The 16,245-nt window shown below is 35.1% G+C and overlaps 3 protein-coding genes across 3 annotated transcripts in view; 2 read left to right on the forward strand and 1 right to left on the reverse strand.

Annotated features, from left to right (window-relative positions):
• Window positions 1-16,245, forward strand: part of LOC107727834 (dynein light chain roadblock-type 1-like) — an 18,571-nt gene continuing 2,326 nt past the window's right edge. Inside the window, exons 1-4 of the mRNA XM_016537848.1 lie at window positions 1-126; window positions 449-524; window positions 662-829; window positions 2,593-2,655. Coding sequence (XP_016393334.1) covers window positions 124-126; window positions 449-524; window positions 662-829; window positions 2,593-2,636 — 291 coding nt within the window. The 5' untranslated portion in view covers window positions 1-123 and the 3' untranslated portion in view covers window positions 2,637-2,655. The remainder of the gene's footprint in view (window positions 127-448; window positions 525-661; window positions 830-2,592; window positions 2,656-16,245) is intronic.
• Window positions 3,251-8,810, forward strand: LOC107727833 (microtubule-associated proteins 1A/1B light chain 3A). The gene is made up of 4 exons (XM_016537847.1): window positions 3,251-3,431; window positions 5,720-5,775; window positions 6,686-6,792; window positions 8,346-8,810. The coding sequence occupies exons 1-4, from the start codon at window positions 3,392-3,394 to the stop codon at window positions 8,506-8,508; spliced, it is 366 nt and encodes a 121-aa protein (XP_016393333.1). The 5' UTR covers window positions 3,251-3,391; the 3' UTR covers window positions 8,509-8,810.
• Window positions 9,473-16,245, reverse strand: part of LOC107727832 (EF-hand and coiled-coil domain-containing protein 1-like) — a 19,642-nt gene continuing 12,869 nt past the window's right edge. The window contains 6 exon segments of the mRNA XM_016537845.1: window positions 9,473-10,666; window positions 10,668-10,761; window positions 11,622-11,691; window positions 12,362-12,520; window positions 14,838-15,003; window positions 15,205-15,340. Coding sequence (XP_016393331.1) covers window positions 10,627-10,666; window positions 10,668-10,761; window positions 11,622-11,691; window positions 12,362-12,520; window positions 14,838-15,003; window positions 15,205-15,340 — 665 coding nt within the window. The 3' untranslated portion in view covers window positions 9,473-10,626.

Below are 16,245 nucleotides of genomic sequence, written 5' to 3' on the forward strand. Positions count from 1 at the left end.
CTCTCCTCCAGTCCAGCAGATGGCAGTAACGCAGAACCGACCGTTCACATAATACATACTTCTAGTTCCGTAGCTTGCAGCATTAATCAATCCAAGCAACGAAAACAGCGATTTACCTTCACAATGGCAAGTACACTTTAGCTTTTAAACGTGATAATATGTGCGTATAATTGAAAGTATATGTTTCTTAGCTCGTTATTGTCTCGGTTAAGATATTTGTGAGCTAACTTTGACTACAGGGCGTTGTCATTTAAGATATGACACTTAGTAACCAGCTACTGTTCGACTAAATATAATAAACAAAAGCAAAAATACGTTTCCCCCCCGCAGACAGGTTTATGGATTTTCAGAGCGGCTACTCCGAAGGATATTAGATATTAAAGCAATGACATACAGCTTTTTTCGTGTTACTTTTGCCGTTTTAATCACTTAAGCGTTTATGTTGCAGGCTGAGGTGGAAGAGACGATCAAAAGGATTCAGAGTCAGAAAGGAGTACAAGGAATCATCATTGTTAATGCAGAAGGTATCTGGCAAATGAGAAATGCTTGCAGATGTTTTAGTTTGGGTGCAAACGATGTACTTCATTGGCAGCATGATATTGATAAAACAAAGAGATCTTTGTTGTTATATCTGTAGTATTTCTATGTGCTCTTTAAACAGGCATCCCCATCAAAAGCACTCTTGACAACTCAAGCACAGTTCAGTACGCCGGTAATGTCCACCAGCTGCTCATGAAAGCTCGGGGAATGGTGAGGGACATTGACCCTCAAAATGATCTCACCTTTCTCAGAGTTCGATCAAAGAAGAATGAGATCATGATTGCCCCAGGTAAAGAGATGTACACTTGTGAAATGCTCATTTCCATTAGGTTATTGCAGTGGTTCTCCACAAACTTCCAAGCCAGACAATGACTTAAAATGATTTAAATCAATATAAATTTTTTTTTAATTACAATAATAATAACTATTAAATGAATATTTCACCCAAAAATTAGAATTTGCTGAAAATTGACTCACCCTTAGGCCATGGTATATGTAACAGAGTTTGTTGTTTCATCAGAACAGATTTGGACTAATTTAGCATTACACCCTTTGATCCTCTACAGTGAATGGGTGCCGTCAGAATGAGAGTCACAACAATCCACAAGTATTTGTCACGACTCCAGTGAAGCAAAAAGCTGTGTGTTTAACAAATTAACAAATCTTGTCTGAATCAGGAGAGAAACATGCACTTCACAAGGCATTAATTGATGGACTGGAGTTGTGTGGATTATTATGCTGTTTTTATCAGCTGTTTGGACAGTCATTCTGATGGCACCCATTCACTGCAGAGGTGGATAAGTGTGATGTAATGCTAAATTTCTCCAAATCTGTTCTGAAAAGGAAACAAACTCATCTACATCTTGGATGGCCTGAGGGTGAGCTAATTTTCATTTTAAAAGAATAGTTCACCAAAAGTGTGAAAACAATCTAACTTAATTAAAACTTCAAGTCACAAAGGTCACCACTGGGTTAGTGGGCCTGTGAAGCTACTTTACAGGTCTTGGATGACAGTGTTTGACTAATCATGCTTTGTCTTGAAATTAATAATTATATGTACAGTTTCCTTTTTTGTAGATCAGGTATATGTTTTTAATATTGAATAATATTTTTACTCAATCAAATAGCTGCCAGCAGACTTGCAGATCATTTAAATGTCAGATGTGATGTTTAGGACTGACTGTGTTTCGCAAGTGAATCTCATCCGTTTGTTCGGAAAGTGTGGTCAAAATCTGGTGTATCTGCACTGTGCATAAACATTGTGTGTGTATGTAATGCATATTTCTATTCAGAATACAAAAACCTAAACAGATGTGAGTTGTCTATGACAGTGTTTCCCAACCTTTTTTTAGTCGCGGCACCCTTTGGAAATTTGAACAAATTTGTGGCACCCTACAAAATAAATTGTCACAATACTTGAATTTCTAACTTTGATATGATACTTTGAAAAGTATAGATATTCGGTACTGCGGGAAGAACTGCAAAATATACTGTCATACAGATATTTTTAATATTATAAACATTTTTGTCCATCAATTGTGGCAATCAGTAGGCAATTGCTAATGAAGAGACCAGTTTATATGACAGATTTTAATGTAGGCTTTTATTCATATGTAAACATTGTTTAATTACCATTATAACTAGCTGTCTCACACATTTTTGCTCACTCAGTCTATTTTGCATTTTACAGTGGGGTAATTTTGTTGCAGTAGCACGAGATAGCTTGATTTAAAACTTTGAATTGAATAAAAAATGACAAGAAAGCAGTCAGTAATAAAATATTTGAGTGGACTTTGCTGTTCCGATGAGCATGAACGGTATGCGACTGAGCGGAGCGCACACGCATAGAGCGGGATAATACGCAGAGCGTCACTCCACGTGAAAGTGAAACCTGAGCGGTGAACTAATTTTCGGCAGCCGAAATTTCGGTGCATCTCTACCTGTTCTCGACAGACGGCACCCCGGTAGGGGAACACCGGTCTATGACATATAATTGTAAATAGACTGATAAATATGAGCATAAATTTGTATTTTATTCTGTTCTCTCTGCAGATAAGGACTATTTCCTGATCGTCATTCAAAATCCTACAGAGTAGTTCTGAATTCTTCGTAGTTGTGTTGCTGTAGTATTTTTCTTTTTTTAATTAATTGCCAAAAGTGTTTCATTTCATGTTCTAGGAAAGCTTCCATCTTATTACAAATATTCAGTTTATACTGCTCTTGCTTATCATTCCAATATTTTGCTCTTTGTGTTGTAATTTATTGTTCTCTCATATTCTCTCTTTTGCAAATTCTTCAGCTGTTCATATAACTATAAGTATCAACATGACACTATGACATACTGTACTTGTTTATTCTAAAAAAGGACAATAAAACAATAATGCATTAACCTTTCGTTTATTTTTTACCTGTATATTTTCATATTGAATGGAAAGATGAAGCCAAAGTGTTACACAGTTTGCCATAATGTAAAACTGTGTTTAGATAGATTTAAATGTATATGAACTATTGATCTGTTAAATGATTTATAATGTTAAAAATACACAATTAAGCTATTATAAAGAGTTATTAAAATGCAGAATAGTTACAGAAACTTAATTTGTAAGATTAGAATAAATACTTGGAAAAGGTCTTGTTATAAATTTATGTGAATGTACGTAGACCTGTACTTTAACTGGGTGCTCTGTCCCTTTAAATCCTGCTATGACATCACGAACTTTAGTACATTGTCTGGAGCTGTTTTGCTTACAGTGAGTCAGGAGCTCGAGAAGAAGCGAAGTCGATCGAGAATTCAGCATATAATATAACGCCTTTTAGTTCAATTTTTTTAAAATCACATTCAAGTCCAGTTATGCCATCCGACAGACCCTTCAAACAGAGACGGAGCTTTGGTAAGACGAGTTTTATTCGTGCTGTGTCAGCACAAGTGTGTTTGTTTATCAGGTTTGTTTTTGCCCCTAGCCTGCTAGCAGCTGGGTGACACACTTTACAGTTTCCTATAAGGCCTCACATGGTTATGAAACGATTTTAGAGATACGTTTAAGATTTAAGTAAAACGGTTTTTAACCAAACCGACAGAGGTCAGTTGGTATCCAGTGAGGTAGCCTGGCCCATAGGCCTTCTGTTTCAATAACAACAGCTTTAATCCACAGATGATTTGTTGGAGATCATGTATATAATAATATACACGTATTTTTATGTTGGTGTATTGTTAACCATATTTGAACTGTCAGGTATTAACATCTATGATAGATTATCTATGATATTCATTTACTGATACTAGTATTCTTGCCTATATACTAGTATTCTTGCCTATCAATTGGTATAAAATAAAGAAAGCAGTCCTTTTATGAATATACATTGTGATTAATAACAACATTAAAGAAATGGATGGACATTATTACACGTGTTGGTGAAATGATGCTGTAATTTGAGCTCTTTCTCATAGTCCAGACTAAGGACAGGGTGTGGGGAGGGAGGAGTATAAAGCCCTTGCATAATCTTCATAAAACATAACAAAAACAACATATCTGCTGTTTTAAACATACCTATAAGTGTCCAGGCCAATATGTTCTGCATATTTACCCGGCCTTTGGGATTATGTAATTGACATGAATGACCTTGACAAGGGCTCAGTTAAGATGACACATTGACACAGAGTTGGTGCTCTTACTCTGTACCAATAAGCAAGCTGGCTTAGTGTTGTGGTTTAGCATTTGACATGCATGTTTTTTTTCCCCAATGTTACTTCGATTGACCCAATCATTATGCTCTTAGAACAAAAAGACTTCTCAGATAAAATTGGGTTACTCTGGATAAAATAAGAGTACTAATCCCCTGTGAGATAAATTGTGGGACTCTGGTTTCATAGCAATACTATATATGCCACAAACTCTTTGGGAAGAATGACTTTTCATATTTATATATCTTATATATGTTGAAAATAGAGTAGGGTATGTCAAACAGCAAGGTAACAACACACCAGCAATAATCAACCCTTACTAGTTTCTTATGCGTCAGGAATGTTTATTGCCTGTTTCTGCTAAACAGGTAGGCCTGTCACGATAACACCTTTTTGTTGTGCGATATATTGCCCCAGAAATAATTGTGATAAGCGATATTATTGTCATTTTAAAGACCATTTTATGCCACTGAATATATAATTGTAATGTAACAGCATAATAATGCAAGAAGGCCTACACTCCAAATGACAACAAACTTTTAGTTTTTAAGAATATTTAGATAGTGGAAATTAAGTAACCTGAATAAATCGTAAATAAAAATTCTCTAACAAAAAGTGCAAAGTAACAAAGAAGCACAAAGAAGTTGTATGGAGATTTTTCCATCTACAGATTTGTCCCTGACCTTCTTTTCTCTGTAAATTAAGGGTGCACACTATTGCTGAAAAACACAAACACTACTTAGCAGTCAGATGTCCGTCAGATCCCTAAAACGAGGCCATATCTGCAGATGAAACTTTTTTTTGTAGAAGCATTTTTTAAATTTGAACTAGCACCTCATGACTAAACCACATTATGTACGAGAAAGTGAAAGTGATGTGACATGTGGCCAAGTATGGTGACCCATACTCAGAATTAGTGCTCTGCATTTACCCATCCAAAGTGCACACACACAGCAGTGAACACACACACACACCGTGAACACACACCCGGAGCAGTGGGCAGCCATTTATGCTGCGGCGCCCAGGGAGCAGTTGGGGGTTCGGTGCCTTGCTCAAGGGCACCTCAGTCATGGTACTGAAGGTGGGAGAGAGCGCTGTACATTCACTCCCCCCACCTACAATCCCTGCCGGTACGAGACTCGAACCCACAACCTTTGGGTTATGAGTCCGACTCTCTAACCGTTAGGCCACGACTTCCCCAAGCTGCAAAATGGTGACTTTAATTTAAGTAAATATAATGGGTCATATACATATATTGCGTGATAAGTCGGATATATTGATTATTGCGACAGGCCTATAAACAGGTTTTACGTAAGTGATGCTAATGCAGTGACTATAGTGTTTTGGGGAATGAGGGATAACTACTGTGATGTCAATCCTGTGTGCTTCTAGTTACATAAACGCATCCTAGTGTAGTGTTGTAGTCTACGATCATTTAAAGTGCTTTCTGTCTAAGTGAGTGTATTAAATCATTGTTTTATTTTTCTTGTTTTTCAGCTGACCGTTGCAAGGAAGTGCAGCAGATACGAGAGCAGCATCCTAATAAAATTCCGGTGAGAAACTCTTTCAGCTTATGGATGTGTCATAAATGAATTAAGAATGAGTGAAGAAGGACCTTATTGCTTTCAAGATATTACTTGCATATCTTCTTTTAAGATGCTAAGATTCTTCTAAGGAGGCCTTAAGATAATTGAAAATGATTGAAAAAACAGCTTTAAAATAAGATAAAACAACTAAAAATAAATATATTTCTTATTTTAATTAAGGGTTCTCATGGTCTTTGGAAACCAGGATATGTGAGAAAGCAGTGTTATTTTATGTCAGTGAGAAGCTATTATAGTCGTTATGAATATTTTAAATCAGCTTTTATTTTTATATTTTCCATTTTTTTAATTTTAGTTAGTAATTTTTAGTTTTTGCAATTTTGTTATGATTTTGTCATGTTTTATGTGGTTATATAGTTTTAAAATAAGAAATGTTGCCTTGGAAAATTATCTGAAATGCGTCCTTCGGAATATTTTGTTTTATTTCAGTTAACAGTTATCTTATTTCAAGGACGGTTTTTTTTTTGGTTGTTTCTTTTTGTTTTTTTAGTTAACTATATTAACCCTGGAGGAAGCCTAATTTTAAAAGTGTGATTTCTAAACCTGGGAAAGTCATGTAAATTAATAAAAACTCTTAAAACTCCATGGGCATTTTATATGAATATACATTTTTCTAGTCATGCTCAGGTAGAAAGTAAGAGTTTAAAAAAATCCATGTACTTAATTCTTATCCAGTAAATCTGAAACAACTGGAAAAGTCACAGATATTTGTATGATTAAATGTTGTGGATAAAATGTTGTGGATAATTAGGGGCCTTGGAGTAAAAAAGTTTTAGAAGCACTGCTCTAGACCTATTTCAAGACAATGTCAAAAGACTATATCAATATCAGTTTGTATTGTTAATATTTTTTCTTCCAGGTGATCATTGAGAGGTATAAGGGAGAAAAGCAACTTCCTGTCTTGGACAAGACCAAGTTCCTCGTCCCTGACCATGTTAACATGAGTGAGCTGGTAAAGATAATCAGGTAAACATAATATCCCTAGATCCAACATTTTTTTTTCTTTTTTTACTTGTTGAGTTTTTAAAACCAGGTTGTTGAGTGTACCTTCCTGCATGATTTTTATTTGATTTCACTGAGATATGCAGAGAGCTTTTTTTGTCCGTGTATGCTTGTTTCAGTCTCATCTGGTTTGTTTACTCGTCTGGTGGGGGTTTGAAGCGGGGTGGGGGAGAAGAATGCAATGGTGTGCCAAATTTGAGTGTCTGCTGACCCTGTTATCCACAGGGGACTTCTGCGAATGCTTTTAAACAGTTTGAACTTGGAAAAATGTTTGCACAACATCCACATTCTCTGTGGTGTATTATTTTCATATATCCATTGTGGTGTATTCTTTTTAAAACAAGACTCTAGTGAGCTAAAGTTTCCTCTTAAGGGAAGCTTGTAGATCAGTGTTGCCTTCCAGGTATTTTAACACAGACTCAGTCAGATGATCCGACTAAGAATATTTTGTTGGACCCATGCTGCCTGTCATACTTAATAATCCTTGGCTGCGAGTCATGACTGCTTTATTATTTATAGTTCAGACTCGAAATAATGATTTAGTGATTATTAGAATTTAAAGGCGAAGCGTGTCATTTCCGCTGCACTAGAATCACAATTTACATGGCTGTTAACAAAATAAATAAACGTTGACATGTTTTATAAATATTTTTTTCAGGTTCAACACAAGTCCAGTCAACATAATCTTGTGGCATATTTACCACAAACAATTATTTTGACTCATCCCTTGTTTTCATAAAAAAGAAATAAGGCAAAATCATGGGTACGAGTGAGACATTTCAAATGAATGAGGCAAGATATTAAAGGATTTAAAAGCAGATATATATTTATTATTTTTTAAAACAATATGGTTGTTTAAGGGTTTTTAAGCCAGCAAAATTGCTAAACTAAGTATTATTTTACACAAATTATAGTAGGATTTTTTTTAACAAATCATATTGTCTGCATCTTGTGGCTATATTATTGAAACAAAGTATTTTAGGATTTCCTTCCATTGCAAGTATCTCACTGTAAACCAGATTTTTGCCCTTTTTTTTTTTTTTAAAGAAAAGGCAAAATCATGGTTTTGGTGAGGCATTTTCAATCTTTTTTTCAAAGATTTTTAAACGTGTGTGTTATTTGAGCTTTAAAGCTGTTTAAATCATCATTTATACAGTTGTTTAGGATTTTCATGGTAATGATATAGCAAAATTGGATATAACTTTACACATATTTCTGTTACATTGATTTTTATTTCCACACAAAAATCATATCAGGCATATTGTTTGCATCTTTTGGCTTTATTATTGAAACAGTGAGTATTTTAATGTTTACTTTGATCTGTAAACCAGATTTTTTTTTTAAAGAAAATGAGGGACAAGTGGACATTGGTTTTTGTGGTAATCAATATTATGTCACAAATGCCTGTTGATAGAGTTGAACTTGTACTGAACCCTGAATATCCCTTTAAATTTGACTTGAATGTGCATGTTTTTGTCATTATAATCATCAGTGATCAAAATGTCTCTGTTTTCCAGGCGTAGACTGCAGCTCAACCCCACCCAGGCGTTTTTTCTTCTTGTCAATCAGCACAGCATGGTCAGTGTGTCCACCCCCATTTCAGAGATCTACGAACAAGAGCGAGATGAAGATGGCTTCCTCTACATGGTTTACGCCTCCCAGGAGACCTTCGGTTGCTAAGCAGGCCACTCGACCTTTGAGGGAGACAGGGACAGCAGAGGGAGCGAGAGACGTCAACAGGAAGCAGGCTCACCCAAATGTACCCATCTCTCTCTCCCCTTCATCCCTGCTCTCCTCCCTTGCTGGTATGAAACAAAATAAAGCCGTTGATTCTTCTCCATGTGACACTACAGTGCAAACCACAGCACTACTGTAAACACTATTCAGACCCTTCGCCCCATTTTAAACGTACTCGTTTTTTTATAAGCTAGTATAACGTAGGTATTACACTGATAATGCGTCGTATTTGGCCCCAGTTGCTTTTTCCCCCTTGCATTTTATTCTTTTTAGGCTGTTATGTCAGATAATTAGTAACACATATTGCTGTAAATAGATGAGAGTGTGTTTTTTTTCTTTGTTTTAGGATTAATTTTCTTTTTCGGTCTGTTTGCTTGTAGTTATTACCTGTTACCAGACCTTAGTGGTGCTGGTGTAAGATTATAAAATCTTACTTCAGAATTAAGTGCTTATTCAAACCAAGTGATTAATCATAATGCAGCATAATTCTCATCAAGACCCATTCTGTGGTTCCCACGACAAAACTGTAAGGAGACCAATGGTTCCAAAGGTGTAGTTATAAAAATTAATTCAACTGTCAGAGGGTTTCTGAAGCCTTTATGAGCCTGTGTTTATTTCTGGGCTCCTGTGTAAAAATAACTCCTCATTCACTCATTGTAGAATAAAGATACTGCCTGACGGTAACTGTACTCAAAGGCAACATTGATCTGTACTGTACACATGTGAGCCAGAAGAACATCTGAAATCTTATGGCATACAGTATTCTGCAGTCAGACTTGCATAATCTTTAGTAGATGCGAATAAATTGCTTTTTTTGCACAATTAAAACATCTAAGAGGACAAAACTATTAGAAGTTCAACAATTATAGCACATAATTATATTCTCCTTTATACTTGTTTTTTTTTTCTCCTGTGTCACCATACGAGCTGTATGCCTTCTGTTAAATCTCAAATGAAGGGATAGTGATGCACTACTTTGCATGTTTTTTGTCAACCTTTTTTATATTGATTGATGTTATAGATTTGTTAATTATTTCAGCTTTATTTAAAGCAAAAAACCTGAAAGAATTTGTAGATGTTTTGAAACCAAAAGAAAAACAACAACAACTGAAATATGTATGTCTATGTATGTTTGAAAAATGTGTGTATATAAATCATTGTATGATTGATGTGTTATGTGTTTAATTTCTAGACATATATAAGCACTGATGATATATTGTCCAGTACCATATATGAACCTAACAAGGTTCATCTAGGGGAAATATCTATCTATCTATCTATCTATCTGTCCGTCTGTCTATATCTATCATCTATATATACTGTATATATATATATATATAATGTGTGCGCATACATACTGACTGAAGAAGGCCTACTACTATATATACACACATACATATGTATCTGGAGATATGGGAGAGAGGCACAGACACTGACAATTGAGACAGTAATGTTTTTCTAATACTATATTTTTTTTTCATGCAAATCATAGATAAAAATCATCCTTGAGCAAGAAAACTGCCCAGATGTGCTAAAAGACAATTGACAGTTGCAGTTAAAATTCTGAAAGAATGAAAGATGCATAAATTCAGTTCTCAACAGCTGTCCCGTCTGTGTTTGAGATATGGAGAACGCTTTATTTGACTAAATTAACTATCTGTAACTGTAATAACTGTTAGTAGTATAGATGTTTTTCTTTTGAACTAGTCTTGATATATTGAGCTTTACATAGTCTATACCTGAGAGTTTCTGTATGATCAGGTAGTTCAGTACCACATGATGAAGCTGTAAAGAACTGTATAACGTGCATGTATAAAATGTATAATACTGACCAACAATGTATGACATTGCAAAAGGAAAATCTGAAAAAGTAGCTTTGAAAGGAGTCAGATCATGTTTCATTATAAATGATAATGAGCTAAATGATTTACACAAATATACACAGAAACAAAAACACAAAGACAAATACACGGCTAATTTTGGTGCCATTTTCCAACATGGCTAGTTAGAAGTTTCTGTAAGAGTCTGTAGCATCCTTTGGCCATCAGGTGGCAGTAATGTCTAGCAGGAGATGAGCAGTGAGTTGGTGAGAGACTGGTGACTGTGCTCTATCTATCTTCTGGCCATTAGAGAGGATCTCACATGCAGCCAGTTCATGACAAAGAGCATTGAGCACCTCCAAGATATGTGCTTTCCCTGCAGATCAGTTAGAGATGTAAGGGTTAATCCACTATACACTCAATCTTTTAATTACATCTTTACACTGTACACTGGGGTCCAAAAGTCTGAGATCGCTAATGAAAATGCTTTTCTAACTAAGCACCATTTTTTATGATAAATTATCAGCAAAAAATGAGTTAAAAGTTCACGTTAAAAAATAACAGTATTTGATTTGTCTCCTTTTTTAATTGCAACAGCACAGTTCAGTGTTATCTTAGTATCGCTGAGACACTAATATAGTTTTTACAAATATTTAACATTTTCATATTGCATTTTCATTTTAAATTTCAAGTTTTAGTAATTTTGTTGTGTGCTTTTGTCATTTTATTAGTTATTTGTTTTAAATATCTTTATATCTATATTTTTATTTTTACTGACCTTTATTTTATTTTGAATTATTTTAGCGCATCAAGTAAAACTGAAATATTTTTTTTTTATTTTACTTCAAGTAATGAGTATACATACAGGTATATATGTATATATACAGTGGGTACGGAAAGTATTCAGACCCCCTTAAATTTTTCACTCTTTGTTATATTGCAGCCATTTGCTAAAATCATTTAAGTTAATTTTTTTTCCTCATTGCTATGAATAGCACAAAATTTGACATATCTTTTGTTTTACTTTTTTTTTTTTAAATCACAAAACTTATTTCCATCTTAAAATTAAAATAAAAACAATGTAATAATAATAATAATAATAATTAAAAATCTCAGCTTTTAAAGTGGTCTCAGACTGTATATCTAATGCTCCTGCCACATTTTCACGGCATACCAGGCCTGTTAAACAACGAAGGTTTTATAAGAGCAAAGCTGCCAAGTTATTGTGTCTCTTACCATGCTGAGGATCACTGCAGGACTCCAATGTGCTGAGCAAAATCTTTCCTAAAGATCTTCTTGAGACATTCTACAAAAAATTTACCACCATAATAAATGTTAATAAATGGCATTAAATAAATTGCATAAATTATATATGTGACCCTGGACCACAAAACCAGTCATAAGTAGCACGCGTATATTTGTAGCAATAGCCAACAATACATTGTATGGGTCAAAATTATACATTTTTCTTTTATGCCAAAAATCATTAGGATATTAAGTAAACCCTCAGATTCCGGCCAAATATTATCCTATCCTAACATACATCAATGGAAAGCTTATTTATTCAGCTTTCAGGTGATTTATGACACTTATGACTGGTTTTGGGGTCCAGGGTCACACATACATGAATGAATACATTTCTAAAATGAAAATAATTTCAAAAATTATAAAATGGCAAAATGCTTAGTTAACCCTAATTGAATGTGTCTAAATTTATAATGAAAATGCGATCAACCAGCCTGACATGACATACTGAAGATATTAATTGCACACAATACTGTACTTGTACAGAAACAACAATTAACAAGGAGGATAATCATATGGACATGTTGCTAAATGACTTCCATAATGAAGTTTATATTATTTTAGAATCATCAGCAAATCCAATTTGTTAGATAAACACTCATCTACTGAACTGTGTGGCTTAGAAACATTTACAACAGCATCACTGGGCTGACAAGTCTCTACAGACTGACCAGCTCTCGCAGCTGCTGCAGAAGCTGTAGCACATCCATCAGTTTCTCCTCCACCAGAGACAAACGCACCCGCTCCGTCTCCAACATCTGCAGCTCCAGGTGGAGCAGCTCTGTCTCCTCGGCCTTCTGTTGTAGCTCCTGGACCAGGGCGTCCCTCATCTGCAGACACATGACACTTACCGTTGACCTTGCAAACAGATTTAAACACTATCGCTCCAACACGCAATGAATTTCAGGTTAGGAGAATCTTTGCCAGATGTGCCGATAGCCCATAATTCAGTTGAGACGCATAATTTCTCAGACAGAAATAGTTCAGATATGCTTGTTTTTGGCCTGTCTGACCATATGTCAAAAATCCACATCCACATCCAAGTCTCGGCCCAAACTGGTTATGCCCAGATCGTTCGAGGATGGTTTTTTCCACGAATGTGTGTGGGGCCTTTTTAAAAACACTAGCAACATAGTTCATGTCTGGTGCTTCGCAGCTGAGCTGTGTCTAACAGCTCAATGTAGATGTAATTGTGTAAGGCCTGGAGGTTTATTCCTGCAGTCATCTGATTGGCTGTTCACACAGACACACACGCAGCTGGAGAGTGAGAGCTGTGGCTTTTCTTTGAAGCCTGTCTTCTCATAACAACCAAGTGCCTTGTAATCTAATTTTACACCCCTGCACCCGAAAGCAACCATGAACGTAAAAGTAAAACAGAACTGAAAGTCCTGGTTGGGTGACGTAAGCTGTTGAAAAGAGGAGCAGCAGTAGCAGCCAAAGTTTATTTGGATGAACTTCTGCCCTCGCGTATGAAAATGTCTCATTAGTATTTGAAATGTTTGATACAGATTTTAACTGCTGGGTTACTATGTGTGCTTGTGTTTGTTTTTCTTTAGAGTTTAATATGATTCTGTTCTTCAGCTGTTCATGTCCTCCAGCTCAGATATTATTTGTTTCTATGGCAATGCACATAATAGCAAAACGAATCCAAATATTTACTTTTCACATCTATTCACCTCTTCTTTTACAAAATCGCATCAGGTATTTCTGGCTATGCAAGGTAGCTGAATAAGCACCTTCATTCATTAGCCACTATTGTTTTCGTTTTTACATCACAGCAATCACATAAGAGAAATGAACATTTCTGAGTATTCATCTCAACAAGGATGTGAACTACTTCAGACATAAACAAACCTCAGAGAATGTTTCATTTTAACCCTTGAAGCATTTTATAAAACTATTACAGCGATTAAAAGGGATAGTTCATCCACGAAATGACTGACTTTCTTTTGTGAAACAATATATGTATATACATAAGGGTGTAACGGTACACGTATTCGTACCGAAAATTTTCGCGTCTTTTGTTTCGGTACGCATATTTACCGAACAAATACAGCATTGTTTTAACCACTGCACGAGTGGAACTTAATTGGGAACTCCCAGTCTTATATATTAATTTTGATAAGAACCAAAGTCTCATCTTTCAAATTCTGTCCATTTGTTTTAGGAAATTCAAACAATAAATAACGTTTTGGCACTCTTTGATGTGTCAAGACAGATCGCTGTATAAACGCCGCACTGAGTGAGCGTGATCTCTTTACTACTAGTTTTAATGCGAAATAAACATGAACGAACATCTCATGCCTCATGTAATTGCTCAATCAGTGTTTCGAAAAGACGTCAAAACAAAATGTCACATAGCAGTTCATTTACCTCAGGCAAGTCATCAGTGTCCACAGCTTGTTAGAGCACTAGAGAAATTAAGTCTAGAGAAGAGCATTTCACTAAATATTAGACCACTACTCATTATATTTTACTTTACTTGTTAGTGATGGCTTAATTATTTAAAGTAAGTTTAATAAAAAAAATCTGTTATGAAACAAGTTATGACAGCCACTGTGTAATTTATAAGTTAATTTCAATCTGCATTATGTGCAATTTACATGTTTTCATATTTTTAAGTTGAGTGTTGATTGTTATATTTAAAAATAAATAGTAATAAAATTTAAGTTTTGGCTCTGTTGTTAATTGTAACCTTATAGCAATATCAAAGGGCTCCTTCTAGTTTAGAGCATAAGATGAGGTAGATTTTTATCCCTAAGGAAATTTTATTATATATACAGTGGGTACGGAAAGTATTCAGACCCCCTTAAATTTTTCACTCTTTGTTATATTGCAGCCATTTGCTAAAATCATTTAAGTTAATTTTTTTTCCTCATTAATGTACACTATACATTTCAAATGTCTCTGTTTTTATTCGTCCATACAATGGACATCAATGTTACCATATCGGTTTTCTTACCGATATTCTTCAAAATATCTCCTTTCATGTTCCACAGAAGAAAGTATGCCATACAGGTTTGAAATGACTTGAGAATAAGTAAATGACAAAACTTAATTTTCTTTGGTGAACTATCCCTTTAAGTGTTAAATATATCATGATATCTCACAAGCTATAAAAAAAACATCACTTGAATGCAGTCATACCTGGTCAGTGTCCATCTCTGCCCTCTTGGCCTGACTCTCCTTCAGTTCTAGTTGTTTGTTGAGTCGTATGACCCTCTCCAGCAGCTCTAGCACAGCCGTCTGACTCTCCTCTGTGCGCGAGTCACCGAAATGAGACAGCAGCTTCTTCACTGCTTTCTCATCACACCTGAGAGCACACAAAACACGTGAAGAACCGAAACAAGTAGGATGGAAAATACTGGCAGTATGTACATTTACTAATTCTTGACATGTTTGGATCTAATTTGAGTTTCAGAGCGTACAAAATAATTGTAAACAGCTGTACAACAGCTGTACAAGGGCTTTTTTAAACGCACTGAGTGATATGGTTAGTAGGGGACTGATGTACCTGTCTCCACAGCAGGACAGTCTGGTGAGAATTCGCTTCACCTCGTCCACTTGTCTCTGCTGCTCTCCGGTCCATCTTTCTTCCTCTTCATCAGACGCCGCCTGACCCTCCACTGAACGGAAAAGCTGCTCCTCCACTGCGTGAACACAGAGCATAAACATTTCTCATTACTGTGAAGCAAGGTATCAAAAAAAAAAAAGGGTTTTGTTTTACTTGAATTAACCAGTTCAATTAGATGTTACCACGTTATGGTATTGTTTACTATTGTTTTAAGGGTTGCGGTTAATGCAATTATTTAAAGTTTTTGTAAGAAGATCCTTATACTAACCAATGCTGCATTCATTTAATTAAAAGCACAGTAAAACTGTAATATTGTGAAATATTGTTACAATTTTAAATTACTGGCCCGGTTTCATAGACAGGGCTTAGCCTAAGCCAGGATTAGGCCATAGTTCAATTAGGACCTTTAAGTAATTTTTATAAACGTGCCTTAGAAAAAAACATTCCTGGTGTGCATCTTGAGACAAAACAAAGGCACTGATATATTTTAAGATTACTCAGTGCAAGTTTCTTTCATTTGAAACAGCTCAGACTTACATTTTAGTCTAGGACTAGGTTTAAACCTGGTTTGTGAAACCGGGGGACTGTCTTTTATTTTAATACATTTTAAAATGTAATTTAGTCCTGTGATGGCAAAGCTGAATTTTCAGTGTTTTTAGTCACATGATCCTTCAGAAATCATTCTAACAAGATGATTTGCTGCTCAAGAAACATTTATTATTATCAACGTTAAAACAGTTGCTGCCTATTATTTTTGTGGAAACCGTGATACATTTTATACAGGATTCTTTAATGAACAAAGTTTAAAAGAACAGCATTTATTAAAATATAAATCTTTTGCATCATTACATTTTTTGTTACTTTTGATCAATTTAATGCATCCTTACTAAATAAAAGCATTCATTTATTTAAAAAAAAATCTTGCTGACTTCAAATGTTTAGTAGGTCAGGTTATCTTAACATTTTTTTTTTTTTATATAC

This window comes from Sinocyclocheilus rhinocerous, unplaced genomic scaffold (genome assembly GCF_001515625.1).
Source record: "Sinocyclocheilus rhinocerous isolate Xijiao unplaced genomic scaffold, SAMN03320098_v1.1 scaffold576, whole genome shotgun sequence".
NCBI lineage: Eukaryota > Metazoa > Chordata > Actinopteri > Cypriniformes > Cyprinidae > Sinocyclocheilus > Sinocyclocheilus rhinocerous.